General features: G+C 42.1%; 1 protein-coding gene across 1 annotated transcript in view; it reads right to left on the reverse strand.

The window, feature by feature from the left end:
- Positions 1–16,794, reverse strand: part of WWC1 (WW and C2 domain containing 1) — a 70,679-nt gene that overhangs the window by 6,936 nt on the left and 46,949 nt on the right. Inside the window, exons 10-17 of the mRNA XM_035562943.2 lie at positions 15,337–15,426; positions 12,548–13,086; positions 7,309–7,417; positions 5,468–5,548; positions 3,887–3,973; positions 2,908–3,100; positions 1,386–1,538; positions 698–798 (exon numbers count right to left, since the gene is read on the reverse strand). Of these exons, the coding sequence (XP_035418836.1) occupies positions 698–798; positions 1,386–1,538; positions 2,908–3,100; positions 3,887–3,973; positions 5,468–5,548; positions 7,309–7,417; positions 12,548–13,086; positions 15,337–15,426 (1,353 nt within the window). The remainder of the gene's footprint in view (positions 1–697; positions 799–1,385; positions 1,539–2,907; positions 3,101–3,886; positions 3,974–5,467; positions 5,549–7,308; positions 7,418–12,547; positions 13,087–15,336; positions 15,427–16,794) is intronic.

Here is a 16,794-nt window from a genome sequence, read left to right on the forward strand (position 1 = left end):
CATCCCCAAGGCAGCCAGTTGTACCCAACAGGTCCTGTAGCCACTGAGATTGCACACACACAGTTTTAGATGGAAATAAAGAAAACTGGAGGGGAGCTGCACCAGAAGACAACCATCGCAGCCAAAACCTTCATAGAGAATCTTGCTTTAAATGAAGGAAGTTCAGAGTTCAGCCATGGGGTCTGAGCATAAGATGGGTACACCTCTCAGGATACAATTAATCTTAGTTTAAAAAGTGATACTGGACAAAACTGACACATTGTTTTAAAATCCTTTCCAGCTCCTTTGATTTCACTGCTTGCTTCTCCGACAAATCTATCAGTCAGGATTGCTTTTCATTTCAAATGTTAAGCTCCATTACTAAAATCTGAATCTGACCCACACAAACAAGAACCAAAACTAACAGTGAAGCAAAGCCTTGCACCGTACAGTGGAACTTTCACAAGGTCCACAGAACATTGTAAAAATAACAGAATGAGCATAGTGCTATTGTCTCTACTTTTAGAATTTATCAGCTTTGGTCCATTTCCGAAGTACAACCTTTAGAAAAGAAGACACAGAAATTTAATTGAAGCAGAAAGAAGCAGATTCCCATAGCTCTATCACCTACTTCTTTCTCCACACATCAACTGTCAAGTCTTGAATCCCCAAATGCTCGGATAATCCCATGACACTAAGGCAGTGGAATACTACCTACCAGCTCTCTCCACTAGTTAAAGTGCTTCTGCTTTCCTCCAGTTTCTTCTCCACAGCTTCCAGTTCGACAGCTGTCTGCTCTAAGAGTGCTGATACGGAGTCCTGAGGAGAACAAGAGGCTTCTTTTAAAGATACTACTCACTCAAACTGCAAAATACCCAGCCTTCCTGGTCACAACAGCCCCTGCCAGCCTTCTTCTGGTGGCAGAGCTATAATCTCTACACCCACATTGCTCAAGCAGCTTGTTACATGTACAGTGCATAGTCAAGCCTGTGTGAGTCCAGCTCCCCCCAGTTATGCTAGCAGTACAGCATGCGTGGAGATACTAGCCTGAGAATACTGCATGCCATGCACATACACAGGTTAAGTCTGTATTTTGACTTGTTCAGCAAGTTTACTGCAGCAAGATGAACTATCTAGTGGGAAGGAAGGCAAGAGCTCCCACATCACTTAGAGCAGACCACATACCATATCCCTCAGCTTCAGCGAGGAGCAGATTTCAATATGTATTTAGCCCAGGACAAGGGCATATCTGTAATCAATATATTATTTTGCTGCACTCAACATCCTCACAGTTATAAACTAAACAGACTTCACTTCTTGTCTACTGCATCAGTCCTTCACCCACTTAAACAGTACTAATGAGAAGGTTTGTAAGAGATTTCTCAGGTTTAAGCAGCTGTTCTTACTGTTTTGTCAGTGCAGAGTATTTCAGAATGAATGTTTCCTTGTTTACTTTTCCTATTTTGCTTCTGCAGATACTTATAACTAAGGAGGTTATACCAACGGGTTGATTTCTCTCCGGATCTACATATTTCAGCAAGGCTAATTTGTGCTCCACCCTGTTGAGAGGGGAAAAAACAATTTTAGGACAATATTAAAATGAACCAGTACCACAACAGTAATAAGAGATGAGAGCAAAAAGCCAGGACTACCTGAGTTTGGCAAGTTCATCAAAAGAAAAGTTGCCCTGTTTATCCCCATTTCAACAGCATGTGAGAAGTTACACTAGTAAAGCTTTACGATTAATTATTTTTAACATTGTCTAGGGCTTCCAATCCAAGTATCAAGTGATTCATTACAGGTCCTGTGTTCAAGTATGAAGAAGTATGAAAAGTCCTGCTGCAGCTGGGACAACTTACAGCCACAGCTTAAAAGAAAAAAGAAAAGAACAGAAAGACTCCCTTTCAAGAAACCTGCAATGCTGACAAAAAGAAATGACTGTTTCAGACTGAGATGCTTTAGCTTTTTATATTGATTCCTCTTCATCTGCCTTCTCAGCTTTTACTGCCTTACGTTTACTATACACATCCTGACAGATCAACAACATAAATAAAGGCGTTTTGCAATTTGCTTAATCAATGTCTTGAGCGGACTTCATCTCACCAGCATCGACCTGGCGGACAGCATGCTGAGCACTCCTTTCAGGAGCTCAGGTACTGTGCGACAGTACAGGCTGCCAGACAGGGAAGCCCCATTTGGAAAACAGGTGCTTCCTTGAACCCAGCTGTGCTTTGCAAGGTAGGTGAAGGAAGAAATGCAGAAGCATCATGAAGCATGTACCTCCTCCAGCCAAGGGAGATGCTACGGAACACATGCAGGAGAAAATATGAACTTTTACAGAAAAGTTTAAGGTTTACTTATACCCCAGTTCAACACACCCTACTCATGTTCTGGAATACATTATTCCAGAAACAAATCCATTTATATCAAGTTTTCCAGTCAGCACTGAACAAAAAAGCTGTTCTAACAATAGGGGTTCAGGTGTCTATGGAAATACTAGCACTCATAAAACTGTACTTCTGTGGATTTTAATAGCGCAGTTTAATAAAAGCTTTAAATATATATATATTAATTTATATTCTACAGTAGCTTCAAAAATCCTATAAGAAGTCCATTCTCAATTACAGTACAAAAAATGTTTTCAAAAGGAGGAAAAATAGGCAAGGGTTTCACATTATATCATGAGAGAAGGGAAATCTAGTAGCCTGTGACAAAGTTACCAAGTTCTGTAACAAAACATGTATCTAATGACTATTCTTTGCAATAATGATTTTAGTAGAAAAAAACCTGTCTGGGGAAAGATCGTATAGCTAAGGATTATCAAGAAAAAATTCAGAGAAATTGGCACACCTCGTAGTTTAAAATGTTGTCCAATTCAAAAGAGAAAACAAATGGACCAAAGATACTAAAATAGAGATTAATACTAACCAAACATTCTTCAAGGTGAGACTTATCTACAGTGCAAACGTCGACTCTTAAAGTCTTCTGGCGTAAAGCCGGGTAAGAGATAGAAACCCAGAAAGCTTCATTGTACGTAAGATTGTCTGAAGCTTCCACTGGTCTTGTGCGAAACAAGCAGCTTGTGCTTTCTGAACAGGGCAGGACAGCCACACGAATGTTCCTATGGAAAAACCAATATACTGCAGTCAGTACTACTGTACAAGTCCACTGTTACTTCCACTGCAAGAGCTCCATACATCTGAAAGGGAAATTCATCCTAAGCACTCTGAACATGACTGTCCTATCCTACTCTTTGGAATAGCAGTCAACTGAGGAAAAAGGCGTATCTACTCACAAAAATCAGAGACGTATGGAGGTATCAGTTGCTGTAGGCTTCATCTCTCTGAATCTTGTAATGGAACATCATGGGATTGTTTTGCGTAGTTGCTTACGTCTGCATAACTTGTCACTAACAAGCAACTTATGTGCTAACAATACCTTTTCGCAGGTAAAAACAACAATGCAAAAATCCATCAAGCTTATATCAGTTTACTCAGCACACAGCTGAATTTAAAAACTCTGCCTGGAATGAGTCTAGTAGAAATTGTACTACGCATTTCCCTACACGTGCATGCGTTTGTGCCCATGTCCGAGGATGAGTTCTGCAGCAGAACGAGTGCCCTCTCTCCACTTGACACAGTTGTTTTGGACACTGCTGGAGCTAAGTAACTTGGTTGGTGCTAATTCCAACAAGCCTAATTTCCAATTCGAAAATACATGGCTTGGAGGAAAAACATGCATCTTATTTCAGTTTGAATGTATGAGCTCATAAATGAAGTGAGACACAATAAAATTTAGAAGCATTTCAGAAGAGGTATTTTTTTTAGTGTGTGAAAAAAATCAACATCTGTTTAGCTCCCACAAGAATCTAATAAATGTTTCAAGCATGTTTATTTCACCCACTTACACTTTTTGATCCTGTTGTGACAGCAGTGCTTGAACATTACTCAGCTGGATGACCAGTATTGCAAATTGTTTATTTTTGTCATCATATCTGAATTGAAAAGACAAAAAAACATTAGTATTAGAGAGATTTGTCACAGACTCCATGAATGAGTATTCCACTTATTTCATTAGTCCAGGCAAATAGCATTAAGTATATACAAACAAAGCTATAATGGAAATATAGCTCACCTATAGCTTAAAACAAAAGCAGTTTCATATTACATGACGACATTTTGCTACCAGAGTATACAGAACTTAGGAATTTACATAAACAATGGACTACAGATTTGACCTAATACATATGGCTTTTCCTGGAATCTAGTTAAATTGTTAACTAAAACCTTTTCAAAGGCCTTATATAATAACTGTAATATAAAAAAGTTGCATGTACAAATACTTGAAGTACAGCAAAGATGTTATGGGTAAGCATTGTTTTACCATTGAATTGATGGCCATGACAAAACACTTTTGCACTAATTATTTGAGAGCATCTCTGAAAGCCACCCATACCCTGGGCTGCACCAACAGCAGCGTGGGCAGCAGGCGAGGAAGGGGACTGTGCCCCTCTGCTCTGCTCTCGTGGGACCCCACCTGCAGCCTGCGCTCAGCTCTGGGGCCCAGCACAAGGACGTGGGCATAGTACAGCGAGTCCAGAGGAGGCCATCAAGATGATCAGAGGGCTGGAGCACCTTTCCTGTGAAGTCATGCAAAGGCATTTGGGGTTGTTGTGCCCAAAGAAGAGAAGGCTCCAGGAAGACCTTACAGCAGCCTGCCAGTGCCTGAAGGGGGCTACAGGAAAGCCAGGGAGGGACTTGATCAGAGAGTAGAGCGATAGTACAGAGTAATGGTTTTAAACTGTAAGAGGGTAAATTTAGATTAGATATAAGGAAGAAATTCTTCACTCAGAGGGTGGTGAGGCACTGGAAGAGGTTGCCCAGAGAAGCTGTGGATGCCCCGTCCCTGGAGGTGTTCGAGGCCAGACTGGACAGGGCCTTGGGCAGCCTGGGCTGGTGGGAGGTGCCCCTGCCCATAGCAGGGGGCTGGAACCAGGTGATCCTTAAGGGTCCCTTCCAACCCCATTCATTCTATGACTCTACAGTTTTTCTCAATTCATACATCTCCTATTGAGTCATCTAAGAACAATGTCTCCGTGCCTACCTTCCTATGCCTTATGGGCTACTTGTGGGATTCAGGTGTGTCAAGGAGTACCAGTTATCACCACCAGCTTTTCCCCCACAAGCTGCATGCTCAAGGAGTCAAAGCCAGAAAAACGCTTTCTCCAGCCCAGCAGTGCCAGTGCTGCACTTGCTGGTTTGCAGTGTCATAACACACCATCACCAATTGATTTCCGCTGACATGTAAGAGGATAACGGGGCCAAAGACCTCCCAGAGATGAGTGCAATTCCCAATTGCAGTGTAAAGGGGGCATCAGTTAGCAAATACCAATGGGATATGCTAAATAGGATAAGAAAACAGAATAAAGCAGTCTTAAATCATTCTTTCCATTGGAAGGAAAATACAATAAAAAATGTGTAGTGTTTACCTCATTGCAATTTGCACTTTAGCTGTCCCAACTCCTTCTGTATCATCACTGTCAAACACCACCACTTCTGACACACATGGTCTGAAAGAAAAGAAAGACAATTAAGGACTTGATTGAAGCGCTAGCATTTAGGCAATACAAGATCTTTTCCCTTCCATTCAGGATTCAGGCATACAGATTTTGTAAAATTAGCAGCTAAAAGAAAGCCCATTTAATAAGTTCAATCATCCTTAGAGGTATGTATTGCAGTCCTTATCAGCAGAAAGTCATATGCCTTCCCCTTTCACTGCCAAAAAAAGCCACATGACAGGTTGTGCAGAATAAGGTAGGGAGGACTTTTAAAGGGTTCCCTTGACTGGATTTTAGTTAAGACAGCTGACTGCCCAGAAACAAAAATAAGACTTAACAGCTACAATCCCGTCTTGCACTGTGACAGCAAAAATTCTCAGCTTTGATTATATTTAAGTCATTCCTTTGTTTCTTTAACAAATCAAACTTCCCTAAGCACATGAAAAGCAACAGAATACACTGATCGCTCGTCTTTAAAACGGCCCTAATTTTTCCTCCCAATTCCTCCTCCGAAGTTTTACACACTGAAAGTCCCAACAACTACATTCACCATCTAATTGACTCAGACTATGCTGTAGCATGTTAAAATGGGATTAGCATTTCTTTCTAAGTATTTCCCATATTACTTGGCACTCTTCTGCATTTCATTACGTTACATCTACAGAGGACAAACGTGTTGCTCATCCTACCCTCACTATTTATCATAGACATCAAAATGATACTACAGCCCTTTACAAAGGTTGCCAAGTCAACAACCCAAACATTAAGCAACGTAAGACGTGAGGGTGCATGGGATGCATTCTCCCCTTGTGTTGCACATTATCCCTCCCTCCCCCTGCTGCAGAGCTCCCCATCCCATCGAGGGGACACAAGGGCCCTAAGACACCTCATTGTGTGATTGTCTGACTCGAGGCCATGAGGTCTGATTTACAAAGAGCTGCGCATTCTTGTATAAGGGAACGGTCCTGTAAATATAAAATGTTACTCATCTCTCTGGAGAATTCACAAAGCTAATGGGCAGGGGGGATAAGATGACCTGTTTTTCACCTCTACAGTCACGTCGTGCAATAAAAGGACCCATAATTTACCTCAATGCCAATAAAAATGGTAGGAAAACAAACTGCAGATGCAGTCAAAGCAGGTACCAATAAGAACAGTACCTTCCAGTTAACTTTTTGTCAAACCACTCTGGAAAGCTTCAGCAAGTAGTAAGGGGATCCAGAGCCCCAGGAGGAGCAATAATGTACGGATCATTCTTAATCTAGGCACCGAGAGAGAAAACCCTACAGAAATCATGTATTGGATCCAAGCATCGCGGTGCAGGTGCAGCCGTGAGGTGGTTCAAGGTGCTTCTGCTTTCTTCCTTAACAAACATCCCAAAGTCCTGTTATACTGACTGAAGGCTGTCACTGACACCAGCACGGCTGGCTGGCAGGAGGGGAACGTTACACCTGCCAGATGGCTCTCTGCTAATGCAGTCGCAGCTTACCAGCACCTTCAGAAACAGATTGACTGTTCAAACAGTTCCCCGTGAAGAGAGAAGTGACAACCTTGTTCTCAGCTACTTGTACAACAGTACGAATGGGTCATTTTCATCATCAAATTCAACCTGCTTATAGTTTTTTTTTTTAATATTACAAAGTCTGAGATTGAGAACCTTAGCCACCAATCCCTCCTCCCGAAAAAAAAACAAACAAATCCAGCATTATTCCAGCTGACTCCTGCATGCAAAGCTGAATTAGCTTCTTTCTAGAGAAAGATCTGATGTCTACCTTTGCACAGATGCCTCATACACCCCGCTATCTCCAGCGACAGATTCATCAGACACTGCAGCTGACACACACGCCACCTTCAGTGCCGTCCCTCCAGCTGTATTTACACCTATCAGAAAAGCACAGAGGAAAACCAAAAAAACAGGTGTTAATGAAAATGAACAGCATGGATCAGAAGCAGCTTTCTTCTCATCCTCCCCTTCAATTGCATTTCTTTCCCTGCCCCAGTATTGTTAAGCAACAGCACATTTCTGAACGCAGAGCGGACAAAGGCAGGGTGAACTGTGCTCATCAGCCAGCGCTGAGTTAGTGCTGAAGGAGAACGCCAGGCTGCCCTGGAGAACACATGGCTCTGAGACAACGAGAGGAGCAGTGCACGTGGCAGTGGGGGGAGCAGGGTTTCACCGCACAGCCAATGCCCATTTAGTACCTGGGTCGTGCAGCAGAGTGCCCACGATGGAAGCTACGCTGCGCTGGCTGCGTTACCCCTGGTGCCCCAGGCACCTCTCCAGGTCCTTGCAGGAGAGGCTGCAAAGCATTCAAAGGGCAGGGAGGTACCCAGGACAAAAAGGGCAAGGTGTAGAAGAAACAGAGCTTCTGAACTCCAATAAAGTTATAAATTATTAACTAATAAAACAGTTTCTATTGCTAGCCAGCCTTAAGCAGGTACTAGTTCTTCTGGTCCTACTACCACAGACAAAAGCAAGGAAGGCAAATAGTAGCGACTGAGACCTGGCCAGAAAGGAATTATGTGAGGGGTATAACCCACCTGGAGAGCGTACACCAAGGTCAGCTTCAAGGAGGGGGAACAAGGAAGAAATACGCCCCTCTACCCATGAACCAAAAAGGTTAGCATACAAAGGCCACAACATAGGTCTGGAAAGACCGGGTTAACTACATAAACATGGAGAGAAAGATCACAGGATTCGAAGTAGCAGCCACACACAGAAATGTATGGGGAAGAAGATAGGGAAGAGGAATGGAGGAAGCTGAAGAAGAGTTTTGCACAGGGACATTAAGGAGGAGGGACCTGTCTCTTCTCCCTGGTAGCTGAGGACAGGGCATACAGGAATGGCATAAAGCTGCACCAGGGGAGGTTCAGACTGGACATTAGGAAAAACTTCTTTACTGTGAGGGTGGTCAAACACTGGAACAGGCTTCCTAGAGTGGTGGTTGATGCCCCATGTCCATCAGTGTTCAAGAGACATTTGGACAATGCCCTCATTAATATGATTTACCTTTTGGTTAGCCCTGGCGAGGTCAGGCAATTGGACTAGATGATCTTGGAAGGTCTCTTCCAACTGAACTATTCTATTTTATGTCTTGTGATACAAAATAGGGAAAGATGTGCACTAGGAACTTTTGCAAATTTTGCATCTTATCACTTGAACCATCATATTTCTGCAGATAGATGCTTCAGCCATGAGCCTGGAGGACTCGAATGCCAAGCAAGCACTGGGGCATACCCAGCTCTTCCCTTGCCCTCACCAGCAGGGCTTTGGGATGCCTGCTCTGCAGGAGAGGACCTGTCGTGCTGTCACACTGGGAGTGACCCCAGCCCCACAGCAGAAGTGTAGCAATGCACTCCTCTCCAAGGGTTTTTCACCTTTTAAAAGAGGTCCCTCTTTTCTGTAGCCTTAGGGAACCAAGTGCCCCTGAATTGATACATGGTTTCCATCCTACATTTTCTTTATTACAAAGCAGATTTTCTTTTTGCACACAGTTACATTCCGCCCCATAATTAAAAACGGATTTGAAAAGCATTGATGCAGGAAGCGTGCAAGCTCCATACAGGATTGGAGAATGACACAAGGACTTGTTCTCCAGTTAACAGTAGGGGGTGCTGCATGTAACACCAATACACGCTGCTCACATGTGCAAGCAGTTTGGGCCAGTTCACCCTTTTCTGTGGACAGCCCTATTGAAGGATGTTTCTCCCTCCGAATGCCCATGGAGCTGCTGGACAGAAATAAATACCCAGACCTTCTCCCCATAGGTCAAACCACAATGAATAAAACTTACCATTCGTAACACAATAGATCAGTCGTTAATTGAAAGTAATGGATACATTTCATACTGGCACTCCATTTAATCTGTTCTTCCTGTGCTTGTGTGCGAGGGCCGAGCCCACACTACCCACACCCTGGACCATGCTGGAGACACATGAGCAGGCTCTGAACGTTTCTTCTTTCATCAGCACTGCTTTGTACCCCTTATTCCCTGGTTCCAACATGAAAAGCATTTCTTCCCTGCTGTCTGTCTGTCTGGTTGTTTGAGGTTTATGTACTGCTCCCAGAAATGCCAATCCAGGAAACTTTTCATATTAAGCTCCTTTATTAAGGAGAACGCTGCAAATCGGTCTCCATACACTTAAGCTCTTTTTCTCCTTCGATTACCAATGCTGTTTAATCACTTCAACCCAGAAAGTCTTCGTTTTTGGTCACTTCAAGTACCTTGCGGCCAAAGGGAGCAAATGAATCCTCTCAGCTCCCCGGTACAGGCTGCTGCTCCTTGGACCAGTTTCACATCTGTAATGGAGTTGCCATCGCTCCTTTTCCAGCCTCTTTCTTACTTAATAGCTTTGCAATTAAAGAAGCTTAAGCATAACGCTACCAGAGGGCTCCCTTTTCGTTTTTGGCTGTTTTCTGTTACCTTTTCAGTGAGAACTTGGCCCGGGTGGCGGGAGCCCCCAGCGCAGACCTGCTCGCTACCCAGCGAACCCAGCCCGGCCATGTCAGCTTCCAAGGGCTGGAAGCTCAGGGGTGGTCACGGGCAGGACAAGTCTTCAGGGGAGAAGGGGGAGAGCTGCTGGGGAGGGGAAAGCACCACCTGCAGGCACCGAGCCAAACCCATTCTGCTCAGGCCGTACTGGTGACATCCTGGGTGGCATCAGAAGCAGAGCAGGAAGCGTCACAGCGAAAGGGCCTGCTGTTTTATGCAGGCGCTAAAATGGTAACAAACTGTAGGAAGAAGCTGATGGGTACGGAGATGTCTGCTGGGGCATCACAGAAGCAGAGAGCTTCGTTATGTGGAGGTTCAGCTCCAGCCCTCAGCTCTGAGATACGGGAAATCCTGCAGGAAAAGGCTCCAGAAGACAACTGGAACCTGCTGCTTCTGGTTTGGCCAGACACGCTGAGAAAGCTGCTGGCAGTATTTTGACACATCCTTACCCCAGTCAAAAACTGGAAATACCATGGATGCACAAAACAGCAGAAATACCATGGGGATATACACATTACACTGTCAAAGTGTAACCTGAAAAAAGATTAATGGGTTCCCTGAAAATGACTCAACACGCATCCATCTTTTTTCCTCCTTACATTTTTGCATGGGACTTGAAGCTCAGCGCTGGAAGGCTTAAACATATACACTAAACCTGGAACTATTTTGTGTGGCTAATAAATGCAAAAATGTGGGTTTCCTTCTTTAAGCCTTATGTCTCTAAAGACTGTCATACTAAAAAGCAAGTTTATGGAAGAGTTCTGAACTGATTCAACTCTATTCTACATTCCCAAGCAGGGTGGTAATTCTTGCTACATTGTTCCACCATTTTTTTTTCATTCATATGAAGAATTTCAAGATTTCATTTCCTGCCACTTCCCTTCCATGGACTCTCACTGATACACCATGACGTGGACTTGAAAATACAAGCTGTGGACTGTCCTAATATCTGTGCCATTTCCTCAAGAATATCAGATATCACCAGACTCCAAATTTTGCTAGTAGCTTCACCTATATCACTCAAGTAAGAGAGTAAACCTTACTTTAGCCTCAGAAGTAGCAGGATTGTTTTTTTTTTTTTTTTAAACAAAAAGCAAATCCTTCAGATCTATACTGTTCAGCTCTACTTACAAGAACACGTGAGCATGCTTTTGCCATGAGGCCAATGACTAACCACACCAGATCCAGCCACCTCATTTCGGGTGTTACACTGCTGAACTGCGTACAAAATGACTGAGAAGTAAAATCTCATCTCATTATTGCCCTGAAATAAACCACTTATGGTGATTATTTTGTCTGCTGACTGGGTAACAGTAATAATCACTTAATCTGCTTAACACCTTAGCTTTCACTTTAACAGCCTTGACAAATCTTGAAGAGCTAAAAAGGTTAAAACTAATCAGCATCCAATTCTAATAGGAATGATTACTGTTTCCTGCTCATATCTGTAATATCTCTTGCTTATAGAAAAATGGTAACTTAAGGGGGAAGCTCTGCAGTCATGTCTTTTATTGTAGTTTGAATAGCATCAGCTTTTCTAACAACCCCTACAGAAAGAAGTGATAACATGGTGCTAGTTCCATTTATTCACATGGGCTATTTTATAATCCCATGAAAAAATGAAAAAGCTGAACTGCCATTTCATACTTCTGTAGCATGCAAGTTCACGTTCCACACTTCTTCACTAGTTACAACTCAAGCCATTTCAATCGCCTCCGTTGGGTTTAACCTAACTGCAGTCACACAGGCTTCTGACGGGCCCTGGCACGACGGCATCAACTGCCTTCTCCTGCTTTCCATCCACTTCAGCAGGGCCATCACACTAAAACTGGATAAACATTTCCCACCCACCAATAAGCCATATGCATGCATCAGAACATCCACTCTCTCTAAATGTCTTATTTTATCATGCTTACAATCTAAACACGCTTTTGTTGCTAAGAGACCATCCCCCTCAAACCAGCAGAAATTCAACACAGCCTTGACATGTCTGCTCATCTGAAGTTAATGAATTCATTGCCACTGATTTACTGGGAACCAGAGCGAGATGTCACGTATGCTGAGGTGGCAAGGAAGGATTTTTATTTGCTTTTGTTAACTGTTAAGCTGAATGGTTTTCACGGTCTTGTTCAGGGCCTTGGCCCAAAAGTTTTTGTCAATATGGCATTATGCGCATCTCAATTGCAGACCCAAGACACCACACGACATTCTGAGTAGTTAAGTGCCTACTTAATACACACTTCCCACTACAACCATTTATATTTTCACACAAAACCCCTGTAATTTGCATACACAAGTACGCTAAAAACAACATGGTCTTCTGAATAACTCATCGGATCAGCAGTACTTTGTGTGCAAGTTAAAATACCAACCCTTCCTCCCAGGTAGGGTAGGATGTGCAATTGAATACACTTTATAACACATATCAAAATGAGCCAGCTTTAGCAATACTTGCTTCTTAATGCTTTATAAACTATATTAAAAATAAATCGTGCATGCAAATATTTTGTTATCATACCTTGACCTAGATGTTTATCTCCTGCTCTAGGCTCTTCCAGTCTACAGTTGCCACTCCCACTGTGTAGGGTGAGTTCTGAAAGGTTTGTACTTATCTCTGTATCATCAAAATCCATATGGCTTGAAAAGGCATCACCCGTAAGGAGTGGGTCTATCACCAGCGGAGAACAAGGTGGAGATGGAGAAGAGAGGGATGACCTTGGAGATAGTGATGTCATGGATTTTGGAGTACCAGACAACGACCTCAGAGCCTGTATGCGGCTGGTGGCATCTGCTTTGTGAGTTTTTGCTACTTCATTTTCATGAATAGTGGTGATACAGCCCGATGGCCTAAATCCAGTGGCTCCTTCCAAGAGCAAGTCAATCTTGTTTTGATAGTCTGAGTCCAGTTGCTCCAACTGCTCCAGGTGCTCGTAGTAGAGGTCAGTGAAACTGGCAGAAGTGGATGAATCCTGGCTGGAAGTCGCAAGAGATCCTCTGCTAGATGCAAGGGAACCAGGGCTGCTACTCGAGGAGAGGGAAAGCATGCTGGTGGAGAGACTGAAGGAGACAAGTCAAAAAACAGTTACACCTCTCTCTTGATATTTAAGACACTGCAGTATCACCAAGTCTCCAAGCCCACACAGTACATTGTGCTTTGTCAGCTCAGGCTGTGTGTATTAGTCCCCATAACAGTCCAGACTCAAATTCTATCCAGTGGAAAAGTTAGACCACTTTTTAATAAAAATAGAGTTTATCCACATTTTTCAGCTCATCATTATCAATCTCCCAAGAACCTTTGTTTAGCGAAAGCAACATTAAAACAGTTTTAAAGCAATCAAAAATTAGTGGTAACATTCTCCTCCCACTTCTGTCTGGAAAAATCAGTGGTTGCCATTAATCTCCAAAGCAGACCACAAAAAACAGGAAGGTTCATGCAAGCAGATCGAGTTATTGCAACTCTACAGAAGAAAGCTTGTATTTATCTCAATCTCAGACCCCAACTCAAAAGGGTAATATCACAACTGCTTGGAACTAGCCTTCACAACAGACAGCAGTTACAAGAAAATTCAAAGGATTTACCCATGTGAGAGGCTGCTTCTTGGCATTTACGGCCACAAGAACAAGGGAACAAGTTTGGGCTAGGCTATGAAATCAGTTCTCACAAATTATTTATCCCTAGAGATCTAGTTTAGAGATCTGACAGTGAAATTAGTTTTAAGCAAGTGCTTAGTCCCCTAGCACTGACTACATATATCATCCTTAGAAATTCCATTTAAACCAATTCTATTGCTCCAGATATTAAATATTTTGCTCATTGACTGGTTAAAGATCCTTAATGCTCACTTCACATATAGATTAGCTATTAAAACAATTCTGCATATGTACAAGTGGTTTAAGTTGCCTCACTGAAAAATAGTGAGGACGTTAATAAGCCTAATAATACATTATTTATGGGAAAAAGCTAGAAGCTTTATCAAAAAATTATGCCTACGGCCTTACAAGAATTCAGTACAATTTTGGCACAAAATGCCTTCATTTGTATGACAGATGTGTAGCGCATCATGTTTGTTAAAAAAAAACTTTGGGTGAAACATGACAGTTGAAACACGATAAACATTTTTGCATCTTGGCAGTATACATAAATCTGTCCAGAACCAACAAACTTAAAACTCTTAAATGCTTCACTACTGAAAGGGAGTGTTTCGTTGTTGTTGTTGATTTGTTTTTAACATAACCTTTTCCCCAGCCCACTGGTCTCAACTTCATTTTGTGCATACCTTTGAATGGCAGACATTTGGCATTATGGGGTTAATAGCAAAGGCTTATTTTATGAAGGTGCATGCCAAGAATGCTGGGCACATAGTTAGGAAGAAAATTAGTTTCACATGCTTCTCGGTCACCTCAAAAGATCCCTGATCAGCTAGAAGACACCAAAATATGATGCAGTTCTACTGCACAAGAACATCACAGATAGCTGTTCTCCATGGTGGCTTATTTACATATCAGTCTTGCACTATGATTTTTTTTTCCAATCTTTTCGGTATCATCTTCATAAAATGAAACAGTCCAAGTGGAACAGAAGCTATAAACAGAATAAGTTCAGTACAGATAGGAAAGACCTCAACCAAACCAAAACCACACCAAACACTTCCTAATCTAAAGGTTGAAGATATGGCTGCAGCTGAAAAAGGTTTGGCCTTACTGTTTACAGTCATGTATTTATCTTCAAAAACAGCAACTCTATGCTCTTCCAAAAACTACAGCCTGAATAATCAGACCACATTATGACTGCAAAAACATTTCTATATACCACGTGAATCACAAAAGATTCATAGATATCACAATACATTGTCTACATGGCAAGCATCAGTATACTCGGAATTAATTCAGAGAAATATTGTGACATATTAACACGTATTACTAAGATTCATTTCATTTGCTGTACGAGTACTAAGCTGTCTTTATCATACTTTATTAATAAGTACTACAGTACTTCAAACATTCAGAAAAAAAATATCACACCTTAGCCACTGAACTGTTACACATCCAAAACAAAAGGGATTGCTGAAACTCATTCTGTTGTCAGAGGCACAAAGTTCCTTATCCCATTCTAAACAACCTATCTAAATGGGGTGGGACATATTACCCTCAAGGTTTCTCTTTCTACTAACTACCTGGGGATCTTGTGTGACTACTATAAACAAAGGGCCTTTTACATCAGTCATCTGGGAGATGAAGCTGTTAGAGAAATGGCAGTTACGTTATGTGCAGTTAAAGAACCCGTAACTTCTGTAGGAGGTTATGTACCTTTTCAGCTGGGTGTGTAACATTGCAACTAACCGCGTTGTTTCTTCCAGTTCTCGGACTAGCTGATTTCTTTTGCTATTCAACTTCAATCTAAGAGGAAAGAAAAGAAGAGATCTAAAGTACCATTTACAATTTAAAATGAAGAGCAAAGGCAAGTACTATTCCTTCCATGAAATGCTACTAAAGTCAACGAGAACACACAGTACAAAGCGGAACAGAATTCAGACAAGATGCACAGGTGTTTATCGTGTAACTCAATCCTGAAAACATTCACAACAGTGAAGAGAATTACAGGTACTACTGTGGAGGTTGATGTTTCTAGGATCAGGCCTCACTGAGGTCTGAGAGATGCTGCTTGATGTGCACTACTGTGTTCTTATATTTACTCTGCTAATAAAGGAGTAAGTGCTTTCATTTGCTTTCAGTAAGGTCCATAAATGACTAAGGTTTGTATGATTTAGTTTATAACCATCTCATTATGGCTTTATGTGATTTAAAGGACTTCAACAACATCTCGGTTTTATTTTACACCTGGACTGGTTTAAGACAAAACATGTGCAGTTAGGTGCTGGCTCTCTAACCAGGCCTTCAGGCAAGAAATCCTTCCACAGAAGCAACCTGTTTCTTGGGTACACTTGTACAAGACCATATTCCTAAAAATCAAATGACAGTGTTCATCTTACAGCAATATAAAACACATTTTTTGAAGCATAGATTTTTCAGGCTGGTAAAAATCTTGTAGTTGAGACTTCTGAGACACCTAGAATTTTTCCAGTATGATAAAACCATGAAAAATCCACATAGGAAATGTGTAGTTTGGATACTGAGCATGTAGAATAAATGAATACAGAGACGCAGAAAGCGAATGCAACACACTTATCCCATATAAATTGAAGAGCCTCCAGCTAAAAGTAGCATTGCCATAGCCACCGACATTAACGTACACAGATTGTAAAGCAGCAGCAGACAATGCCCAATACAGTATTCAACCTCAGTGTATGTTCCCAGGAGACCTCCTACTGCAACAAGCAAAATTAGGGAGAATAGTTGTGTTTCTTTCAGCTAGTTCAGATTTACAGGATAGTCCACGCAACACCCACAGGCCTGTCAAATATCAGTTCCTACAGGAGTCACGTACACGGATGCTTAGAACAAACAAAGTTTTTTCTAAATTTAAAATTCCATCTGTTAACATTTACCAAGCTCCAGACTGCAAAGCAACCATAGAAGCTGCTGTGAGGAGCTGGCTGAACAGAGGAACAGCATAGTAACCTGAGCTATTTTGAACATTTCTTATTTTCATACAGGATCCATTTGTAGGAAAGGTGCCCCAACAACCCTTCCCCTCTTGGGGATTACCGACTGCAGTCAGTTTCTTTTGGGAGATGGTTACAGAATCAGCCTCACAGAAGTCAGAGTGCACTGCTATTAGCATTCAGGCAGGAGATGATGCTGCTT

Source organism: Cygnus atratus, chromosome 14 (assembly GCF_013377495.2).
Source record: "Cygnus atratus isolate AKBS03 ecotype Queensland, Australia chromosome 14, CAtr_DNAZoo_HiC_assembly, whole genome shotgun sequence".
In the NCBI taxonomy this organism is placed as follows: Eukaryota; Metazoa; Chordata; class Aves; order Anseriformes; family Anatidae; genus Cygnus; species Cygnus atratus.